The sequence below is a fragment of the Agelaius tricolor genome, unplaced genomic scaffold, assembly GCF_023055355.1.
Source record: "Agelaius tricolor isolate 1412-34295 unplaced genomic scaffold, bAgeTri1.0.p SCAF_2, whole genome shotgun sequence".
Lineage (NCBI taxonomy): Eukaryota > Metazoa > Chordata > Aves > Passeriformes > Icteridae > Agelaius > Agelaius tricolor.
The window spans coordinates 24,623,727-24,641,781 of record NW_027269262.1 but is presented as its reverse complement, the minus strand read 5'-3'; the positions used below and the strand labels follow the sequence as shown (position 1 = coordinate 24,641,781).

The following is an 18,055-nucleotide window of genomic DNA, read 5'->3' as shown; positions in this document are numbered from 1 at the left end:
GAAGTTGAGTAGACTTTTCACCTAGATTCATTTTGTATGATTCAAAATTCCTGGCTTAGATTTACAGGTGCCACCATGAAATTCAAAATCTTGGTGTTACAGTACTTGTTTTAGAAGTACTTTGTCAACATTAGGAGCATTAATAAGTATGTAAAGTAAAAGCTTGTGTCTGTATAGCAAAATCCCCCTTCTCCAAGCTTAGGTGAATGTAATTTCTGTCAGCAAGTTCTTTGGGTTTGAACTTTGGTGTCTTCTTCAACTCTGAGAGAAAACGAGCATGTTAAAAATCTGAATTTTGTTTCTCTTGATTGCATTCTTTGAAGCATCAGTATTGGTAAAATATCGAGTTGTATTTGAATGCAAAATTAAAAGAACAACAATAGAACTATAGAAAATCTGATTCACTGTCTTTTTCTGTAAATAAGAAGTTTTCAGTGAAGATGTTCCAACCTCAACTAGCATCTGAAGGAGAAGTGTGACAGCTCTTGAAACACTGTCTTTCATCTACAACATAGCTGTCACAATTAGTTCTCGCACCAGTTCCTTGATCCCACTCAGAAAGACAGCATTCATCTTATTAAATGCTGAAGTAGGTTTTTGTGTGTGGAAAGACAACACAGGATACATTTTTAATGTCCTGAATATTCAAAATAAGTTATTACTCATTATCATGCTGTGCTGTCATATCAGATTTAACATGTTCAGATGAAAAGGTAATACATTAGTCACCTCTCATGCTACAAATACCTATTATTTCTAGTCAGAAAATGATAAACACTGAACCATATTCTGCAAGCTCCACTTAGAATAAACACTGTGATACTCTCTAATGCTACTGAGATCTGATGTTTTATCTTCCTTGCATGCTTTCAACAACTGATTCTTTCTTTAATCTCATTCTCCATTTTATTCAGAAAATTGCAAAGGAGACATAACACAATAAAAATGTATGATGGAATCAGCAAAATAAACCTGCCTAAGTCTGCTTTTAAGAGTGGTTTTAATGATTACCCCCACCCCTTCAGTTCTGCTTCTAGGGATTCCCCAGATTTTTAGCAGTACTGAACTGCTGCAGTAGGACTAGATATGGGCTGGGTCTGGAGTGCTCAAAAGTGTAATGAAGTTCAGCAAATCTGTTATTCACACAGAGAATTATTATTCAACAATATATTTTTTCATGTTTTCCAAGGAATATCTACTCAATGGCTTAAACATTTTTAGGGTTTTGTCACAAGTTTTCCTTTCAGGACTCTCACTGGCTTAACAAATAAGGTGGGGAGGGCAGATGTGCCAAATAAACAGGGGTCTTCCCCCTCCAGAACTCAGAGCTGTGCATTAACAGACTGGTAAGAAATACATCACTCTGTTGTGCTTCTGTTTGACAAGTGGAAATAACTACCTAGAACTTAATTTTTAAAGTTGCACTCTTACCATAACTCACATTGTTCTTCTGGCTAGAGCCATCAGTGTCTTGTAATTTTAGGAAGAGCACTGGAAATAATCCCTCTTATTGATTAATCACATTGTCTGAATGATACATTGTTTCCTGAAATTTATGTTGTTTTCCAGGCCTGTTCTAAGTGATAAAGTTGCTTTGTTTTTGGTTGGTTTTTTTTTTCCCTAATGATATCAGGAAAACATTTTTGTGAAGAAGTGTAGAAAATCAGTCCAATAAGTTCTCCTTGCTAAAATATATTAGCAAGGTCAGATGATATTGTTCAAAAATCTTGTAAACAAAGAAAAAATGGAATTATTGCAAGGCATTTTAGTACAGAAGTTACATAAGCCTGTACCTGTTTTCCAGACACTTTAAAAACAAAGGAAGTTCTCAGCAATACATGCTGTTCTCAGCATGGGCATTGCTAAGTAGTCTCAGCAATTCTATACTGTAATTTTTTTCAATTATTACTTTCAAATACAAAGAAAGTTCAAATTTAACAATTGGAAGCACTGATGTTAAAGTAGTAAAGTTTGAAAAGTCACCATCATTTGATGCTGACATTCTTGTAGTTAGATACTGGAGTTTAGCAGAGATTTTTTTCTGTGTGAAAGTTAGTTTTATCCTCAGAATTAAGATAACACAAATTGTTTATATGAGTAGAGAAAACTCAATTGACATTGTGTAGCACTACTATAACACAACACTAAAACACCTTTTTTCCAACGTGGTTTTGCATTTTTTACTGAGACGTGATTTTTAAAGTTTTGAAGTTGAAAGTAAGGGCTGCTAGAGCTTGTTGGGTCCAGTGGAGGTCAGGAGCTGGGAAGTGCTCCTCCCCGACCCACTGAAGCAAGATTTGATGGAATTCAAAATCCAGGGAGGGGATCCTCCTGTCCCACTCCCACTGAAGTCTGAGGTGCAACCTGTAGTAAGGCTGGGCATGTGTTCCCAATAGGAAAATGGGCATACACCATACACAGAGGACCAATCTCAGAGATCCACGGACAGAACAGCTCTCTTACAGCACCCATGTAACGATGTGCAGCACTCATGTAAACACGATCCACACTGATGGTCTAGTTCCTTCTTTCTGGAGGATCAGGTCTGATGGGATATACACTTCCTGACTGCCATCATCCACAGGCACACTTTCACTTGTGGGTCTGACATCTGGAATTTTAGTTAATACAGTATCCATACCCAGGCTCTGCCCCCTTTACCAAATGACTAGTTCAACCCTTGGGTCTTTCCAAATGTAGATCTTCTGCTTGCCAGCCAGTTCTGTTTGAATTTTCTTTGTGGTTATGCACACACTCCCCCACACACCCTGTGGGTTTCCTCAGGGACTGGTCTGAGACAGCTCAGCTCCTGACACCTTCAGTTGCTCACCTACATGATCTCTCTCCAGTGGCACCCATCCTGTGCCCCTTGCCATCTAGTGCAGCATGAAGTTTGCTGCCATTCACTCACATGCAGGCACAGAATAAGGACTGCACCTACACAGAGGATGGTTAGAGGCAGAATTTAATAACAATATGCAATACACTCATTTAGAAAAGTGCTCACCTGCATCCATTTCCTTTCATCCCTTCTCGTCACCATCTACCTATATTTGTACATATCTGATCCACATTTATGCCTTCCTTTCCTCTCCTGTGTCCCATTTCCTAAATGCCATGTAAGTTTTCCACATACCCACAATGCCCTTAAGATATACCATTGTGTTTTACACAATTCCAAGTTTCTGCCCACTAGCAAAATTACCTATCCTGTGCTAGCCTGCTAGCCTTTTAGGCAGGAATCACTCTTAAAAGGCAGGGCATCCTGGAAAGGAAGATTTTTCATTGAAGCTTCTTGGTAGATTTCCTATCAGAAATCATGACTGCAGCAACCTCTTTCAGTCATCTTAGAAGCAGCAAACTCAGTGGCTTCTGTTGATGATGTTACTCATCAACTGTCATTGCCCTTTTGATCATCACCATTTGTGTTTGATTTGATCAGGTTCTCATCAGATAGCATAAACCCTGTAAAATTCATAATTCAATTTATCTTGTTTAGACCATATAATTTATTTCCATCATTAGTTTATTTTCTTGGAATTTCTAGTCCTAAAGGCTTTCCTTGGACAGTATGTAATGTAATGTAATTCAGGAAGACCACATTGTACAGCTTTACATATATATATAACTTCTTAGCTATTTTATATTCCTAGTACTTTCTCAGTGTACTTGTCTAGTTTTTTGTGCCTAAGGCAATTTAAACTTATCCAGCTGCTTTTAAATTTCCAAGGAAGTCACAGAACAATGTAGGTTAAGTTGTAGTAAAGCTCCAGGTGAGCAATAATAAAGGTAAAGAGTAATTAGGGCACGATTTCATGACTGTTTTAATTTGCCATAAATCCATGCTCCCTGACTAATTGGGTTTTAGGCAGACTAGACAGATAACTGAATGATTCATTTTTACTCAGATCCATTCCCTGCATCCATCGGAACACTTCCCTCCTGTAGCAACAGCAGCAATCAATACTTTGTGCTTTTTACTATATTGAAGTGGGAGGGATGACAAAATTTTTGTAAAATCTATGTGTGATTTCAAATTATCTTGAAATTTGCTATGTACTTAAGACTGACGAACAAGGTTGGGGAGTCAAAAAGGCTTTTGAGCAGGAATATTTTGTTCAAAAATACAGATCCTTTGAGTTTATGTTTTTGGGTGGGTTTTTAATAAGGGAGAAGAGTAATGTTTATATAAAAGCTGCCTGATATTTTCCCTTTTTTTTGTCCATCCTTAAGATTCCAGTGATTGTTTTGACCTTCCTGGAACTGAATTCAGAATCTGTCCAATTCAGTATGCAAAACTCCCTGTCATAAATGGAAACAATATGTGAAAAAGCTCTGCATATACAGTGGATTTGTCCAAATAATGTATAATTAGGAGCAGAATATTTACGTGCAGAATGATAAAGATTGTCATGCAAAATGCACCCCACATGTAGGGTAGTGGTGTAATTTAGCATGGTGTGCCATAGCTATTGAACCTGAACAAATAGATCAGTACTGTAAAATAAGTTCTATGTTTGGTAGTTTTTCATGTTTGAGTACCCTTTTTTAGACTTCCTGAGCTTGTATCTCTGCTGATGGCTGGGGCAAGGGTGAAAACAATATGTAAAGCCATCTCAGATAATATTAAGTAAATAGAAAGCACACTTTGAAAAAAACCAATTAATTTTGTGGGATTGTCATGTTCCTTAAATTTTCTTTGCCTTTTTTACAGGAGTTTGCATAAAACTGAATTTGACATTTGGAAAGGGCACAAGATGCTTCTAGGCAACCTTATCTCCTCATTGTTAAAGTTTTGGGAAAATTAATGTTTATTGGATGTGTCACAAATCCTTGTTTATTCTTTGTAAGCCGCTTGTGCCTCTAGGCACTATACATGTATGAATGGAGACTTTGCAATGTCTTCTTAGAAACAGATTAAATGAGTCAGAGTTTTTTATTGTTAATTTTTCTCATTATACAAGAAAATTTTTCTATTCACTAAATATTTTTTTGTCAAATTTTACATCCAGTTTTTTATGAAATGCTTGTTTGCCTTCTGGATAGTTTTAGGGAAGGTTGATTTGCTTTGCTGAGTTATTTTCCATTTAAAATAATTATCAAATAAGACTCCAAAAAGATGAAAGAAAAGCCTGAAAGCTTTCCTGTTTTGTGGGCTGCCAGGGATACATCTAGCCTTTATTCTGTGTCAGAGACTTTGCAGAGTCATTATTTACATTTTGAAGTTTCCAGAGGCTACTAAACATGACTCTTTCAATTCAGTCAAGGCAGGTCAGTTCATTTTCGAGGTTTTGATGATGTTAAAGGTAATGACACTGCTGTCAGCTCTGTATTTTGCTATTATTAGTAATATGTATTGAATATTTAGTAAGGTATTTGCAAATTATAATTATTTAATGGAAGTGATAATATGGCAGGTATTTTAAATAAATTTTTCTTTGTGTTCATGTAATCATCATCTGTCATTCTCGTGAGACTACAATAGTTAAATAGTTCTGTGCAATGCTGTAAGATTATTACTGCACTCAGTCTTGACATACCCTAATTCTACCCTTGTTTATACTAATTAAATATACTAAAGATCTTTTTTTTTCTCTTTTCCAAACTGTTTGCACTTAGCAATGTAGCAAGAAAGCATCAGCTTCATTGTTGTGGATCCTGAAATCATCTGGAATAATTGCAAACCGTCCTTGGCCAAGGATCACTCTTACATTGACAACCACTGCTATAATATTAACCATGGCTGTATTCAACATGGTAAGGGAAAAAGGAGTATTTTTTTCCTGTTTCTTTGTCCATTTAAGATTTGTTGTTGTTGTTGTTATTCAGTATTGGTTTAGATGTTAAATTTATGGCCTGTTGCTATGCCAGGAACCTGCGTGGCAATTGGCTGAGACAGAAATGTAAAGCAGAGCAAAGGAAAACATACTGTGTAGTTGAGACCTCTGCAAACCGGGTGCTCAAAAAGAGCTCAGACCCTGGCTAAATTTGTTAAAAAAAATATTATTTATAATGAACAGAAAACAATTAAATCTCAGGTTTGAATTGCACAAGTCCCTTAGTCATCTGTGTGTCACTTAGAAAAGCAGCATTGCTGAGAGAATGAAGTATCTCCTCACAGGATTTGTGGAAGACTTTGTGTGAAACAAACCAAGCTTTATTCAGTTTTGTGATACTTCTCTGCTGACCCCAAAATTATCATAATGTGTACATTATTGGTTTCACATGCTTGAATTTTTTAAATAAGAAAAGAATTCAGAGTTACGTCAAAACTTCAAAAGTACTGACCTACAAATTCATTAGGGCTTATGTTTACTTAAGTTACTTCAACCTGTGCTTTTCTCTCCTAACAGAAAATCTATGTAATTTTATTATTCCTTTGCAACTATAGAGTAAATTATAGAGTAAATCTGTAAGCAATTATAGAGTAGATCTGTCATTAGATTGCCTAAAGCATGAATCTTAATGATCTCATTTAGTCTGAAAGGTCTGTTGTCTAATGGGATGAGCAATACATGGGATCAAAAGTCTTCCTTTGTTTTGCCCTGTTGGCTAAGGTGGATTCTGTTTGTAAACCCGTGAAAGTGTTCAGTTCAGTTCTGCATCTGCAAAGTGGGAACTCTGACATTTATTTAGGCAATGTTTTCATCACAACATCAATGCATAAATATTCACGTTTCAAGTGAGTGAGGTTCAGTGCTTTTGAAATTGCAACCCTAATGCTTGCTTGAGTTGCTGGTACTTTTGTTACTTAGGATTTATAAAGGACTTAGATATTGATAATGCCTACACTGTTTTATTTTGTTTTCCCACATTTCAGGGGACCCTTAATCAATCAGGTATTACACTAAGTACTAAACTTGTCCAAATGATGTAATGTGGGCTTTTAAATGTGAACGCTTGAAATAGTTGGTAGAATGTTCTCTCCATTTTATTGTTAAATTTTTCTAGTCTTGTTAATGTTGGTTTTCTGTTCTTTCTTTTTCCTGCTTTGTTTGAAGGAGAGGAGAGAAACCCAAAACCAATTCCATTTCCAAAATCTAAAATTCACCTAAGTGAATTTAGTGTGTAAGGGTGGGAGAGGAGAAACTCAAAGAAGCAGTGGCTGAAAATAATATAAAACTGAATATAAATTGACTTTTCATCAGTGAAAGCAGTTAGCAATGGAAACAATTATTCTGAAAAGCTGTTGATTGTCCATTAGCTGAAAACTCTTTGAATTATAACCTTTAGCCATGCAAAAGTTATACAACAGCAAAAATCTCAGAGATTTAGTAACCTGTAAAATGAAGATCAGGCTAGATTTTCTTTTTTTTTAAACTCTGTAAATATATCAGAAGAAAATAAAGGACCTACTTGGGTTTAAATTATACGTTGATTTAGGCTTCATGCATATGGTTATTTATTAAGTAAAAAAATGTAAAAGGAGATATAGTCAACGACTGTTTTTCACTTAGACTAAAGTTCTACTAGTGCTTACAGCCCACTTCAAACTTGGCCTTCAAGCAGTAAAAGACATTCTAGCAAGAAAAAAAGGAGTTGTTCTGTACATAATTTTTAGAAAAAGGTTTTAATTTTATTGGTTCACGTCCAGTTTTATGTGGACTGAATGTTACAGTAATACCTAATAGGCTGTATTTTAAAGTCTTAGTGCCTTATAAGCAATGTTACAGAGTTACAAATAATCATGTTCCATGGTATTCATGAGATGGTAATTTTAGGTAGAATTCCCACCTTGAAATTAAACCTTAATAGTTTGACTAGCAAAGATGACTTTAAATGTGATTGTGAATTTTGCATTAGCAAATTGTGGGAGAGACTCTGAAGTATCATTATTATATCTCCAAGCAACATGTACTTAATAGCAGAGTCCGTTAACTGCATTTACTTCCATGAGCCATTTCAGTAGCAAAAGGCAAAATGTAGCCATTAAGATTTAATGGAGATAAAGAGTGTCTAACCATGCCACACCTAATAATTCATCATTAAGACCAAAATGCCAACTAAAACTCAGTCTTCATGGTCAAGGGAGACTGGAGAAGAGTGGGAGTGCAATTTTATTTGAAATTAGCTGTTTCAGCTGATGTCTAAATCTCTTGTTCAGGTTTGAGATATGTGTAGACCTGATCAGCAAAGCGAGGTTAAAAATTGGCTAATGTCACATAAGTATCAAATAGTTCTGAGCTGAAGGGAGAGGGTAAGCATTAGATCTGGTGCTAGATAGACAGTAAGACATCTGTCAGTGGCTGAGGAAAGCTGTTTTTGTCAAGTTGATCTGCCTAAACTGATCAGGAGAAAGAATCCTGCATGGAGCAATACAGGAGGCCCAGAGAGACAGTAGGACTGCATGATTGTGAAGGGTTACTACTTGAAAACTGAATGAATGACTGCATGCAGTACATCAAATGATTGTGCCTTATCATCCTCTGGGATTCATTAGGTCTCAAGGAATCGTGCATGATAAAAGAGTCCTGCAACAGCTCTTGGTTTCAGTGACTTCTGCATCAAATGCATGACTGGTTCTTGGCACAAGCAAAAAGATCTCAGGCTTGTACTCTCCCACTAAGTCTTCATTACTCTAACTACCAGCTTTAACATTCAGGATCATAGAATCATTGAATATTTTGGGTTGAAAAGAATCTTAAAAAGTCATGTAGTTCGCTCCCTCCCCCCCGCCATGGGCAGGGATGTCTTTAACTGAATCTGATTGCTCAGAGTCCCATCTAACCTGACTTTGAGTGTTTCCAGGAATAGGACATCCACCACCTCCCTGGGAAACCTGTTCTAGTGCCTCACCACCTTCATCATATGTTTCCTTATATCTGCTCGGAATCGACGCTGTTTTAGTGTAAAACCATTACCCCTTGTCCTGTCACAACGGACCCTGCTACAAAGTTTGTCCCAGTCTTTCTTAGGCCCTTCAGGTACTGGAAGGTCTCCCTGGAGAATTCTCCGGGCTGAACAACCCCAGCTCTCTCAGCCTGTCTTCAAAAGAGAAGTTCCAGCCCTCTGATAATCTTTGTGGCCTTTCTCTAGATATTACTTGCTCTCCTGTCTTTACATCCAGTGTAACAGTTAACAACTGTTAACAACTGGACTATTTCCTCTTAATGTTTAGGAATGTGAATACTGAGAGAGGCTGGAGTATTTTTGCTCCATTGGTTATTGTACATCTGTGAGCCCAAGCTGCCTTAAATGATACAAGTATTGGCCCCCTCTAAGTCATGAATGATCCTGTGTTCAAATATTGAGAAATAATTAATCAAACCTGCTTTCATTCTCATAGTGGAAAGTTGGTTTCTTTATAAGATCTTCCTTTTAGTGTAGCTGACTCTGTTGGTGAACTTGTATTTTTAATTGTTAAGCTCTTTGGCAGATACACTCTAATTATACATCCCACAGTGCCTGGCACTGACTCTGTTTTGGAAGGTGCCTAATGCATGTCTTTTGAGAAGAATAAATAGATGCTGTCTAGAGGTTGACCTGACCATGGAGCTGGAAGGAGAAAGCACAGCTGAAGAAATGTCATTAAAGTGGTACTTGCAGGGCCCAGTCACAAATCCATTCCAGGATTTAAGGAACTTAAAAAAATCATTATCAATCTAGGTACACTGGATTAGCAGAGATGCACTAGCAGGTGAGACACTGCTCTGAAATCATGTTTACAGCAGTTCTGGTTTCTTTCAAAGGTGTGGGAAGAGATAGAGTCGTGCTGTCACTGCCTTTATAAGTGAGCATCTCTCCATATCTGTCAAATACAAAAATCATGCTGTCTGAGTCTGTAAAGGGCCAGCAGGCTCCTCATCTTTTCTGTTGGTGGGAGCTTTGAACAAGGCAGTGACTTGCCACTACATATTGCCTCTTCAGGGGGCTAGGGATCTAGGGATTGAATACATTCTTGCACAAAGACAGTTATGCATTTTCACTTGGCACACAAACTTTCGTAAAAAAGAAATTATTGAGCAACTTTAATTTGGTCCATTTATGCCACAAGACACCAAATAACACAGATGCATGAGCACTTTGATGTTAAGAAGCTTTGTACCAACTCAGGAAAAATGCTCTAAAATTTCTGCTAAATGCATTTCAGTACTCTCTGGATTTTCATTATCCTTTTACAACTTACCAATATCTCAGCATCACCTTTATTTGGTAAAAAAAAGCATAATAGTCTCATTAGGAACTTAGCATTCCAGGCTGTCCTTAAACCTCTCCTTTTGAGCTTGGGAAGAGGGGGAATGATACCAAAATTTATCATTCTTCACGCTATTCTTGGGGCATTCTTGTGAAGATCTGGGAATAAAAGTCCTGACTCAACTGCCAGACAAACTGCCATTTTTCAAAGGAAGCTGTGATATGCATTCTGCACCCAAGTACTTTCAGACCTCAGTGGGAAAGATGGCTTCTTTTCTAATGAGATCTAAACTAGTGTATTATTGTTGTTTTCAGACAACAAAAGAGATGCACCAATTTGCTTATCCCGTGTTGTGGGGGGAGGGTCTGTCACCACATGGCTCCCATTGAAAGCAGGTATTTTCATTATGTGAGGCAGAAAACTCACAGCTGAGGATTGCAGGTCATGTGAACACAAGAAAAGAAAACACTGTCAGAATATATGAAGTTAAAATAAGAACGTAATGGTAGCATGCTCAGACGTTCCCTGGCAAACCTTGGTATTCATAAAAAAATACTGCTTTCATTTGAGTCATTTGTGTGGGTGTGACTGCTTAGTAGGACTGAACCTACTCTTACAAAAAATACTATGTTGAAGAACAATATGTATCTTCAAAGCATGATAGCAGATGTAGGTAACTGATGAGAGACAAGAAAGAAAAGTGCAAACACATCATTCAGAAATAAGTGTTGTTTGGCTCATGGCAGGTGACAACACTTCTATATCCTTTTTTTTCTCCTTTTTATATTTATTAATATATGCATAGATATACCATATTTCATACAGTGTTCTGTGTATGCAGGTAACATTTATAGGTCAGAAATGCTTTGTGCAAGGTTCAAAACCAAAATTAAAATGCTTTATTCTAAATTAACATATATAAATATGCATGTCAGATGTCTTTCTGTAATATAATTGTGTTTGAGTTCTTCAGATTATATAATCTTTGCTCTGGGGACATGCAAAAAGTGGGATTCTGAAACTAAATATTTCATGTCTACAGAAAAAGTATATGCACTGTTAGAGGGATGTAGTTCTCTTGGCAAATGCCCTTGTTAACAGAAGTTATTAAATAGCTGGAGGCAGGGAGGGAGAATAAATCCTCAAAGCTGTCTGAGGGGGATTTTTTTGTCCAAAGTTGTTCCAGTCAAAAGAGGCAGGTGAGCATCAGCTGGCTTAACAAGTAACCAAGCAATTTCAGAAAATCCTTAATAGAGAAGGAAATAGTGTGAAAATAAGAATAAAAGAAACAGAATCACAGAATGGATGAGGTTGGAAAGGACCACAGTGGTCATGTGGTCCAACCTTCCTGCTCAACAGAGTCATCCTAGAGCACATGGCACAGGATTGTGTCCAGATAGCTCTTGAACATCTCCAGTGAGGGAGACTCCACAGCCTCTCTGGGCAATGTGGAAATGTGTGACAGGAGGCAGAGAGCTATGAGTGGAAACAGATGACTGTCAAAAAACTATTTTGACATTGTAATAAGTCACTTCTCTGGCATCACACCTCTGCTTCAGCCAGCAAGAGCAGCCTGCCTGTCGGATACTGTGAGCTGCCTGCACAAATGGGCAGGCAACAGCACAGGCTGGGACAAGCAGGGACCACTGCTCAGGTTTGTCCCTGCACACAAACCTGCAGGGCTCTCTCTCCAGCATGTGCATTGACAGCTTGCAGGGAGCTGCCCAGGTGCACATAGATACCTGCATCTCCTTTCAGCAGCGTGTGCCAGCAGGGGAACCTGCATTGCCAAAAGGGGAGTGTGTGCATTTCACCCGCACATCCTGTGGGAAGAGGCAGATGTGCATGTAACTCTCTTCATGTGCACGTCATTAGAGCTCTTTGGGATCAGTTATAGAAGGATGTTTCAAAATCTGTAGGTGTTTGTTAACATTTTGTAGGGTCTGTTTTCATGGTTTATCTGTTCTATTTCTGATACTGATCCTCATCTGTAGCAGTGTGGGGTATTTCCCCAAGGGTAAAAGATTCAGAGGATTCCACACTCATCCTGACTTTGTAGTACACTGATGGCAGGTTAATTATATGCAGTTTCACATACACAGTTATGTTGACAAAGCAAGGGAATCCAAAAGTGCAACTGCATAAACACAGGTGAGTGCCAGCTTGGTGTTGGTAGTAGGTGGCGTATAGATAACCTTTGCAAACCCACAACCTTGGACTTCTTTTGAAGGGGAGTTAAGAGAGAGAATGGCTTCAGACTCTTCTCTGCAGAGCCATAAAACATATTAAAGGGCACTCAGCACAGGTGGTGACATGAGAGGTTGGGTAGTCTTCAGAAAGATAAAAGAAGTCACTGTGCATGAACAGCGCTGACTGCTGCCAAGGGGGATTGTGGGTCTCCGTCCTTGGAAGTTTCCAAGACCTGTCCGTCCAGAACTATGACTGAATGACTGACCAGATCTAACATTAGTAAATCAATAAGCCATTTTGACCCACATTTAATTGCTCCGAGTGAAGCAGTTCAGGTTTCCTCTGTAACAGTATTTAAAGACAGAAATGGAGAAATAATTCAGAGGTGGGTTACTCAGTGACTACCTGCAGGGAACAGCATGTGAGAGGAAGGTGACCTCTGGAGCTCTACTCTGGTCAACCACGTGTGGACTTTCATATTTAATGTATAAAAGGGACTATGAAACTAGTAAATTGAGGTGACAGTCAGTGTCTGTGAAGTAAGGCTTGGGATTTTAGAAAGGAAAAAGCCAGGTATGGATTTGAGAAAATAAAATGAACTAAGATGAAATTTAGTTGTAAAAAGGTCAAGATTATGGTTGGTCTGACAGATTAGTGACGAGAAATTCTGATACATGTTAGAAGCTCATCACATGGATAGGCAATGAGTTCAGGAATTTAATTAATTAGGTGGGTTTAATATCAACTCAGCTGAATCACAATCATCCATGTGACTACTTTTAACTCATGGTAAGTATGAACTGCATTTTCCTAGGTGAGTCCCAATGAAGGAAGGGTACCTCACATGTGCTGAGCATGATGTTAATAGCTGGGGTGATAGCAATATACAGAATGTGTTAAGCTGTCTGAGCGTCAGCTGCATGAGGTACAGTGAGCTATTAAGGCTTTGTAGCTGTGAGCAAAGGAGCATTGTTCTAGATATACAAATTCAGTTTTTATATTCAATTTATTCAATACATATAAATACCTCAAAGGCAGATGTCAAGAGGATGGTGCCAGGCTCTCTTCAGTGGTGTCCAGCAACAGGATGAGGAGCAATGGCCATAAACTAAAACACAACAAGTTTCACCTCAACATGAAGAAGAACTTTACATTGAGGGAGGAGAAGGCTGCCCAGGGAGGTTGTGGACTCTCCCTGTCTGGAGTCATTCAAAACCCACCTGGACACTTTGGTGTGTAACCTGATCTAGGTGACTGTGCCACAGCAGGGGCGTTGGACTGGATGATCTCCAGAGGTCCCTTCCAACCCTAAAAATTCAGTGACTGTAGGATGTATGAGAATATATTTTCTGCAGAATTTGTATTAGTGCTATTGCATGACTCACTGATAAAATCTGGGAAGTGTGTTGGCAGTTTTGGTCACCCAGAAGGTTGAATTGAAAGAAATATGTGGTGAAGGTGACTACCAGACTAACTGGGGGAATGAAGAGCTTGTTTTCAGGGAAGAAACAAGAAAAAACATAGATTGATGAGCACAGTGAAGCCTGAGATTACACTAAATATTAGGACTTTAAATACTAGGGAGAGGAAGAAGCTATGGGAAAACTAAAGGATGAGATTATGACAAGAAGAAAGACAAGCAAACTGGCCATGAATAGTGATTAAATGTAGAAACAGCTTAAATACTGAGATTCAAACTAATGGAATAAATGTAGTCACCAAAATCTAAATTGTTAAGAAAGTACTGGATCACTGCATCAAGGGGGTCTGTAAGATGATGGTTTCCTGTGTGATTACTGGCTGAATTTGATGCCCCAAGAGATAACTGGATCTACTTTTCAGTTTCAATTCCATCAGTCCCGATATTAATGTCAGCATTATGATGTTATTGTATCACCTTCAGTAATGACTCCATATTCTTTCTTTGATTCTTCCTTTCTTTAAATAGGACATTCAGTTGAGGTAAATCCAGGAATTATTAATATTGAGTTTATTTCTTCAATGTCTCTTGGGTGTGTGAGCTTCTGATATATGAAAGTAATACAACAAAGAGCCTTTTGTCTTTTATTCAAGTAGAAAGTGTCAGATGAAGGTTAGCACACTTATTTTTGTTTGAGAATGCAGGAACAAGTAATCATGGTATGTCATCTTCCTTTTCCTATTTCAAATTAAAATACAAAAAATGTGAAATACTAAAGTTAAATGGTTACATGTAAAGCTTTCTCTGCTTCCCCATTTCTGTTCTCTATTTTGACCTTAAACAGCTGTCTTGCTAATGGATTATATGTTGATTTTTTTTTCTAGTTTTTCCTGGATAATGCTGTGATAGCTTTTCCCTCAGTTCTTAATTCATCAAATGCAAGTTTTCCTAATTCAAGTAATCAGACACGGTGGTGTATACAAAATAACTGTTTTTTCCTACCGGTAAGTTCATTTCACATTTCTTTGTTTGTTTACAACAATTACACTAAATTGACTGTTACCAGATCTGCTTGAAGTTAAACACCCACCCATTTTTGAGACTGCAGTAAAAGCTTGATTTTTTTTTTTTAAGTCAGCTGCAACTGCACTTGAAGTAAGTGGGAAGTTAAATGAGATTAGTACTTCTGAAAATAGAGGTTTTAATGAATGTCATATTAAAAAAGCAGGAAACAGCGTAATAACAAGGAATCTTAATTCACCCATGCTAACACATTACAAGATATCAAGATAACACACAGCATCTGCAAAACAGACTGTGCACTGAAAGCCAGATTAGTCTGCAGGCAGGTTTCCCATGGTGGGAATATTTTCAGGTGGCTGACCTGAAAATATTCACCATTTTCATCAAATGTGAAATTGTCACACTTCAGTCATTGCATATTTCAGGAAAGCTGGTGTGAGAGGGGTGGGAATAGAACTCTCATGTGCCACTGCTTAAGAGACCTGAACTGATCTGAAGGGGATGTCTCAGTGTGAACAAAAGCACAATGGCACATGCAAGAGGAGGGGGAAGGACATTGCTGCAAAAAAAGTGGGACCTGTGTCCTAAAGAGCAGTGATTCCTTAAAGTATTACAAAAGACCTGCAGTTGAAAATGTCAAGCCATATATTGTGTCAAAATATATGGGTTTGGGTGAATAAGCTGGTGGCAGCAGGAGGAAAAGGAAGTTTATTTTGTCTCTATGGTGAAATAATTACCAAAATGGTGTGTCCTGATTTCAGGATTTATAGCTTTTAAAGTATTAAAACAAATTCTTTCATCTACGAAAATTTTATGCCAATTTGATAGATTGGCATAAAAAATTATGTTAAAATTTCACTTCTGACATTAATAAATGAAAATTTAAAGTTAGCTAAAGATTTTAAAACTTTAAAACATCTCTCAAAGAAGCATTGTTTTCATCCCCAGATGCTGCAAATATTTTAGCTGGAAAAAGCTTTAAATTCCTTTTGAGTTACCCTTTTAATTTTTTTCTTTAATCTTGGATTAAAATTTCTCTCTTTTCACTCTATAAGATATTGAATACTTAGGCTGACAAATGTTTGTTTCCTTAAATTAAAAATTTGTTATAGTTTTAAGCTTTGCTCATGTCAATAAACTTTGTGTGATTTATGATAGTAAACCTGACATCTATTGACTATGTCATCTAAAATGAGTGCATAAGAGCTTTGGAAATTACTTTAGCCCCAATTGATTTAAGTTCATTTTGAAGCAAAGCAATTTATTTGCCTCCTTCTCTACCCCCCAAAATAACTTTTTTGATTAGTTTAGCTTACTTTTTAAAAAGACTTAGCAAAGATTCCTCAGTAAATTATAGCAACATTTTTGTGTTTAGTTTAGTTTAGTTTAGCTACGATGCTCCTGTAGGTTCTGTGTAATAGAAGTTGACATGTATATCTGCTCCTGGGACAAAATACAGTTCTGTATTAGTGCTGCCACCTCCACATGTTAAATAAATAGAAGTTATAATACTGGCATCAAAAAGATGCAGTTTTGGAATAGATTTTATTCGACTAGGAAATTTCTTTACAAAATTACTTTGTCCTCAAGTAATTTTTTCTCTATAGACATATGGGAGTAGAATTCCTTCTTACTTCAATGAAGATCTTTATACCCACAGAACTGCAGGTCTTAAATTTTAAGAGAAGAGACCAAATGGGTTGTGCTGGATCCTAAGTGTGTACTACCCTGGTGCAACACACCAGACCTGTGATCTCAGTAAGAAAGACAGTCAGATTCTGTAAGGCATTGGTTAAAATACCTTTATTAGCTAGCACAAGAAAGAAAAAAGAGAATATATGGGCTTATGCCCCTTTAGATGCTGAGAATCTTGATTTATACAGCATGAGGTGCAGATTCTGTCTGTGGAGAGGTTACCCAGGATTTTCCTCTTTTGAGCTGTTGGAGTATTTTCTTAAAAGGGAACACTTCCATTCACTGCTTCAGCTGTCAGATAAAAGGGCCTCCATGAGAACTTGCGGTTGCACTGTTGGATAAAGCCATGGCATCATGTTGGTAGCAGGTGGGAGCTGCCTGCAGGCCCCTGGGTTGTGATGAGTTGGCTGAGCTGGCTGAGGTTGTCCTGGGGCTGGGGGATGCACTAAGCAGAGCAGGGGCCTGCACCTGCTCAGCTTCACTGCTCTGTGGATTGCCAGACTCTCCAGATCTGCTTGTTGCTAACTGAAACACTGCACTGCAATGCAAGGTCTGCATTCTGAAATGTGTGGCTGTGCCACTCTTCTCTAATTCATCCACCCTTGTCTGAAATTTTCAATCTATTCTATGTATTTGTATGAAACGCTGTCAGAGACTGTTCCACTTGAAAATTTCTGGGTCTTTGTCAAACAGTATTCAGCTATGGGTTCAAGACTGCCTCTCCTTGTTACTTTTTGGAAAACTGATTTCAACACTAGAATGCCATATTGACTCGAAAAAGGAATGCTGCTATTTTTATGTAACCATGAATTTGGAGGGTGACCTCCTCTGAAATGCAGCTAACAGAGAAGTTTTATTTTTTTAATGATTCTGAATAACAGTTCTATCTATTTCTTATTTCAACCAGATCTTTCAGCAAATTACAGTAGCAGCCAAGATTGAGATGGCAGATATATTCTGTCTGATGGGTGCTGTGAAAATTATCCTTCTTAGTGATCCTCCAAAATTAGTATACAGTGATTCAGGTTCTGTCAAAAGTGCTGCCATCAACAAGTCAACAGTAGTCCGAAAATAGCATGACTAGAAATAGAATGCTTTGTAGTTTCAGAAAAGAAACTTCCTTGCAAGGTGCAGGACTGTAATTTTCAGGAAGCATTTCTGGCAAAGGGGTTGCATATTTAAGACTAAGATAATGATTTTAGAGATGATTCCTGTTTTAGCATTAATTTTGATGCTGTAATCAATTGCCAGGAAATATTAGAAGAAAATATTTTTCCAGAAATTTAACTTCAACTGTACATATTTTTGTTGATATATATGACATAGGAAAGAAAATGCTTTTTTTTTTTTAGCAATTGAATGTGTTTTTATATGGTTCTTACTCCACAGGATTTGAGAGAAGGATTTTTTATATTTATATTATGCATAGGCCCTGTTAATAGCTTTGTATTTTTCCTATCCTGGCTGTTTATAAAATTGCATATCTGTGAGATTCATAACTGTGTATTGCATCAGTTTATAACAGGTGAAAATATAGGCAATGAAATTATTGCTTCAGGCCTTTAGACATTTTTACCTTGACCCAAATGCTA

At 37.5% G+C, this 18,055-nt stretch overlaps 1 protein-coding gene across 2 annotated transcripts in view; it reads left to right on the top strand.

The window, feature by feature from the left end:
- ADCY2 (adenylate cyclase 2) overlaps positions 1-18,055 on the top strand; it is a 203,965-nt gene that overhangs the window by 164,310 nt on the left and 21,600 nt on the right. For both annotated transcript variants that reach the window (XM_071454599.1, XM_071454607.1), the window contains 2 exons: positions 5,620-5,757; positions 14,630-14,749. In XM_071454599.1, the coding sequence (XP_071310700.1) occupies positions 5,620-5,757; positions 14,630-14,749 (258 nt within the window). The remainder of the gene's footprint in view (positions 1-5,619; positions 5,758-14,629; positions 14,750-18,055) is intronic.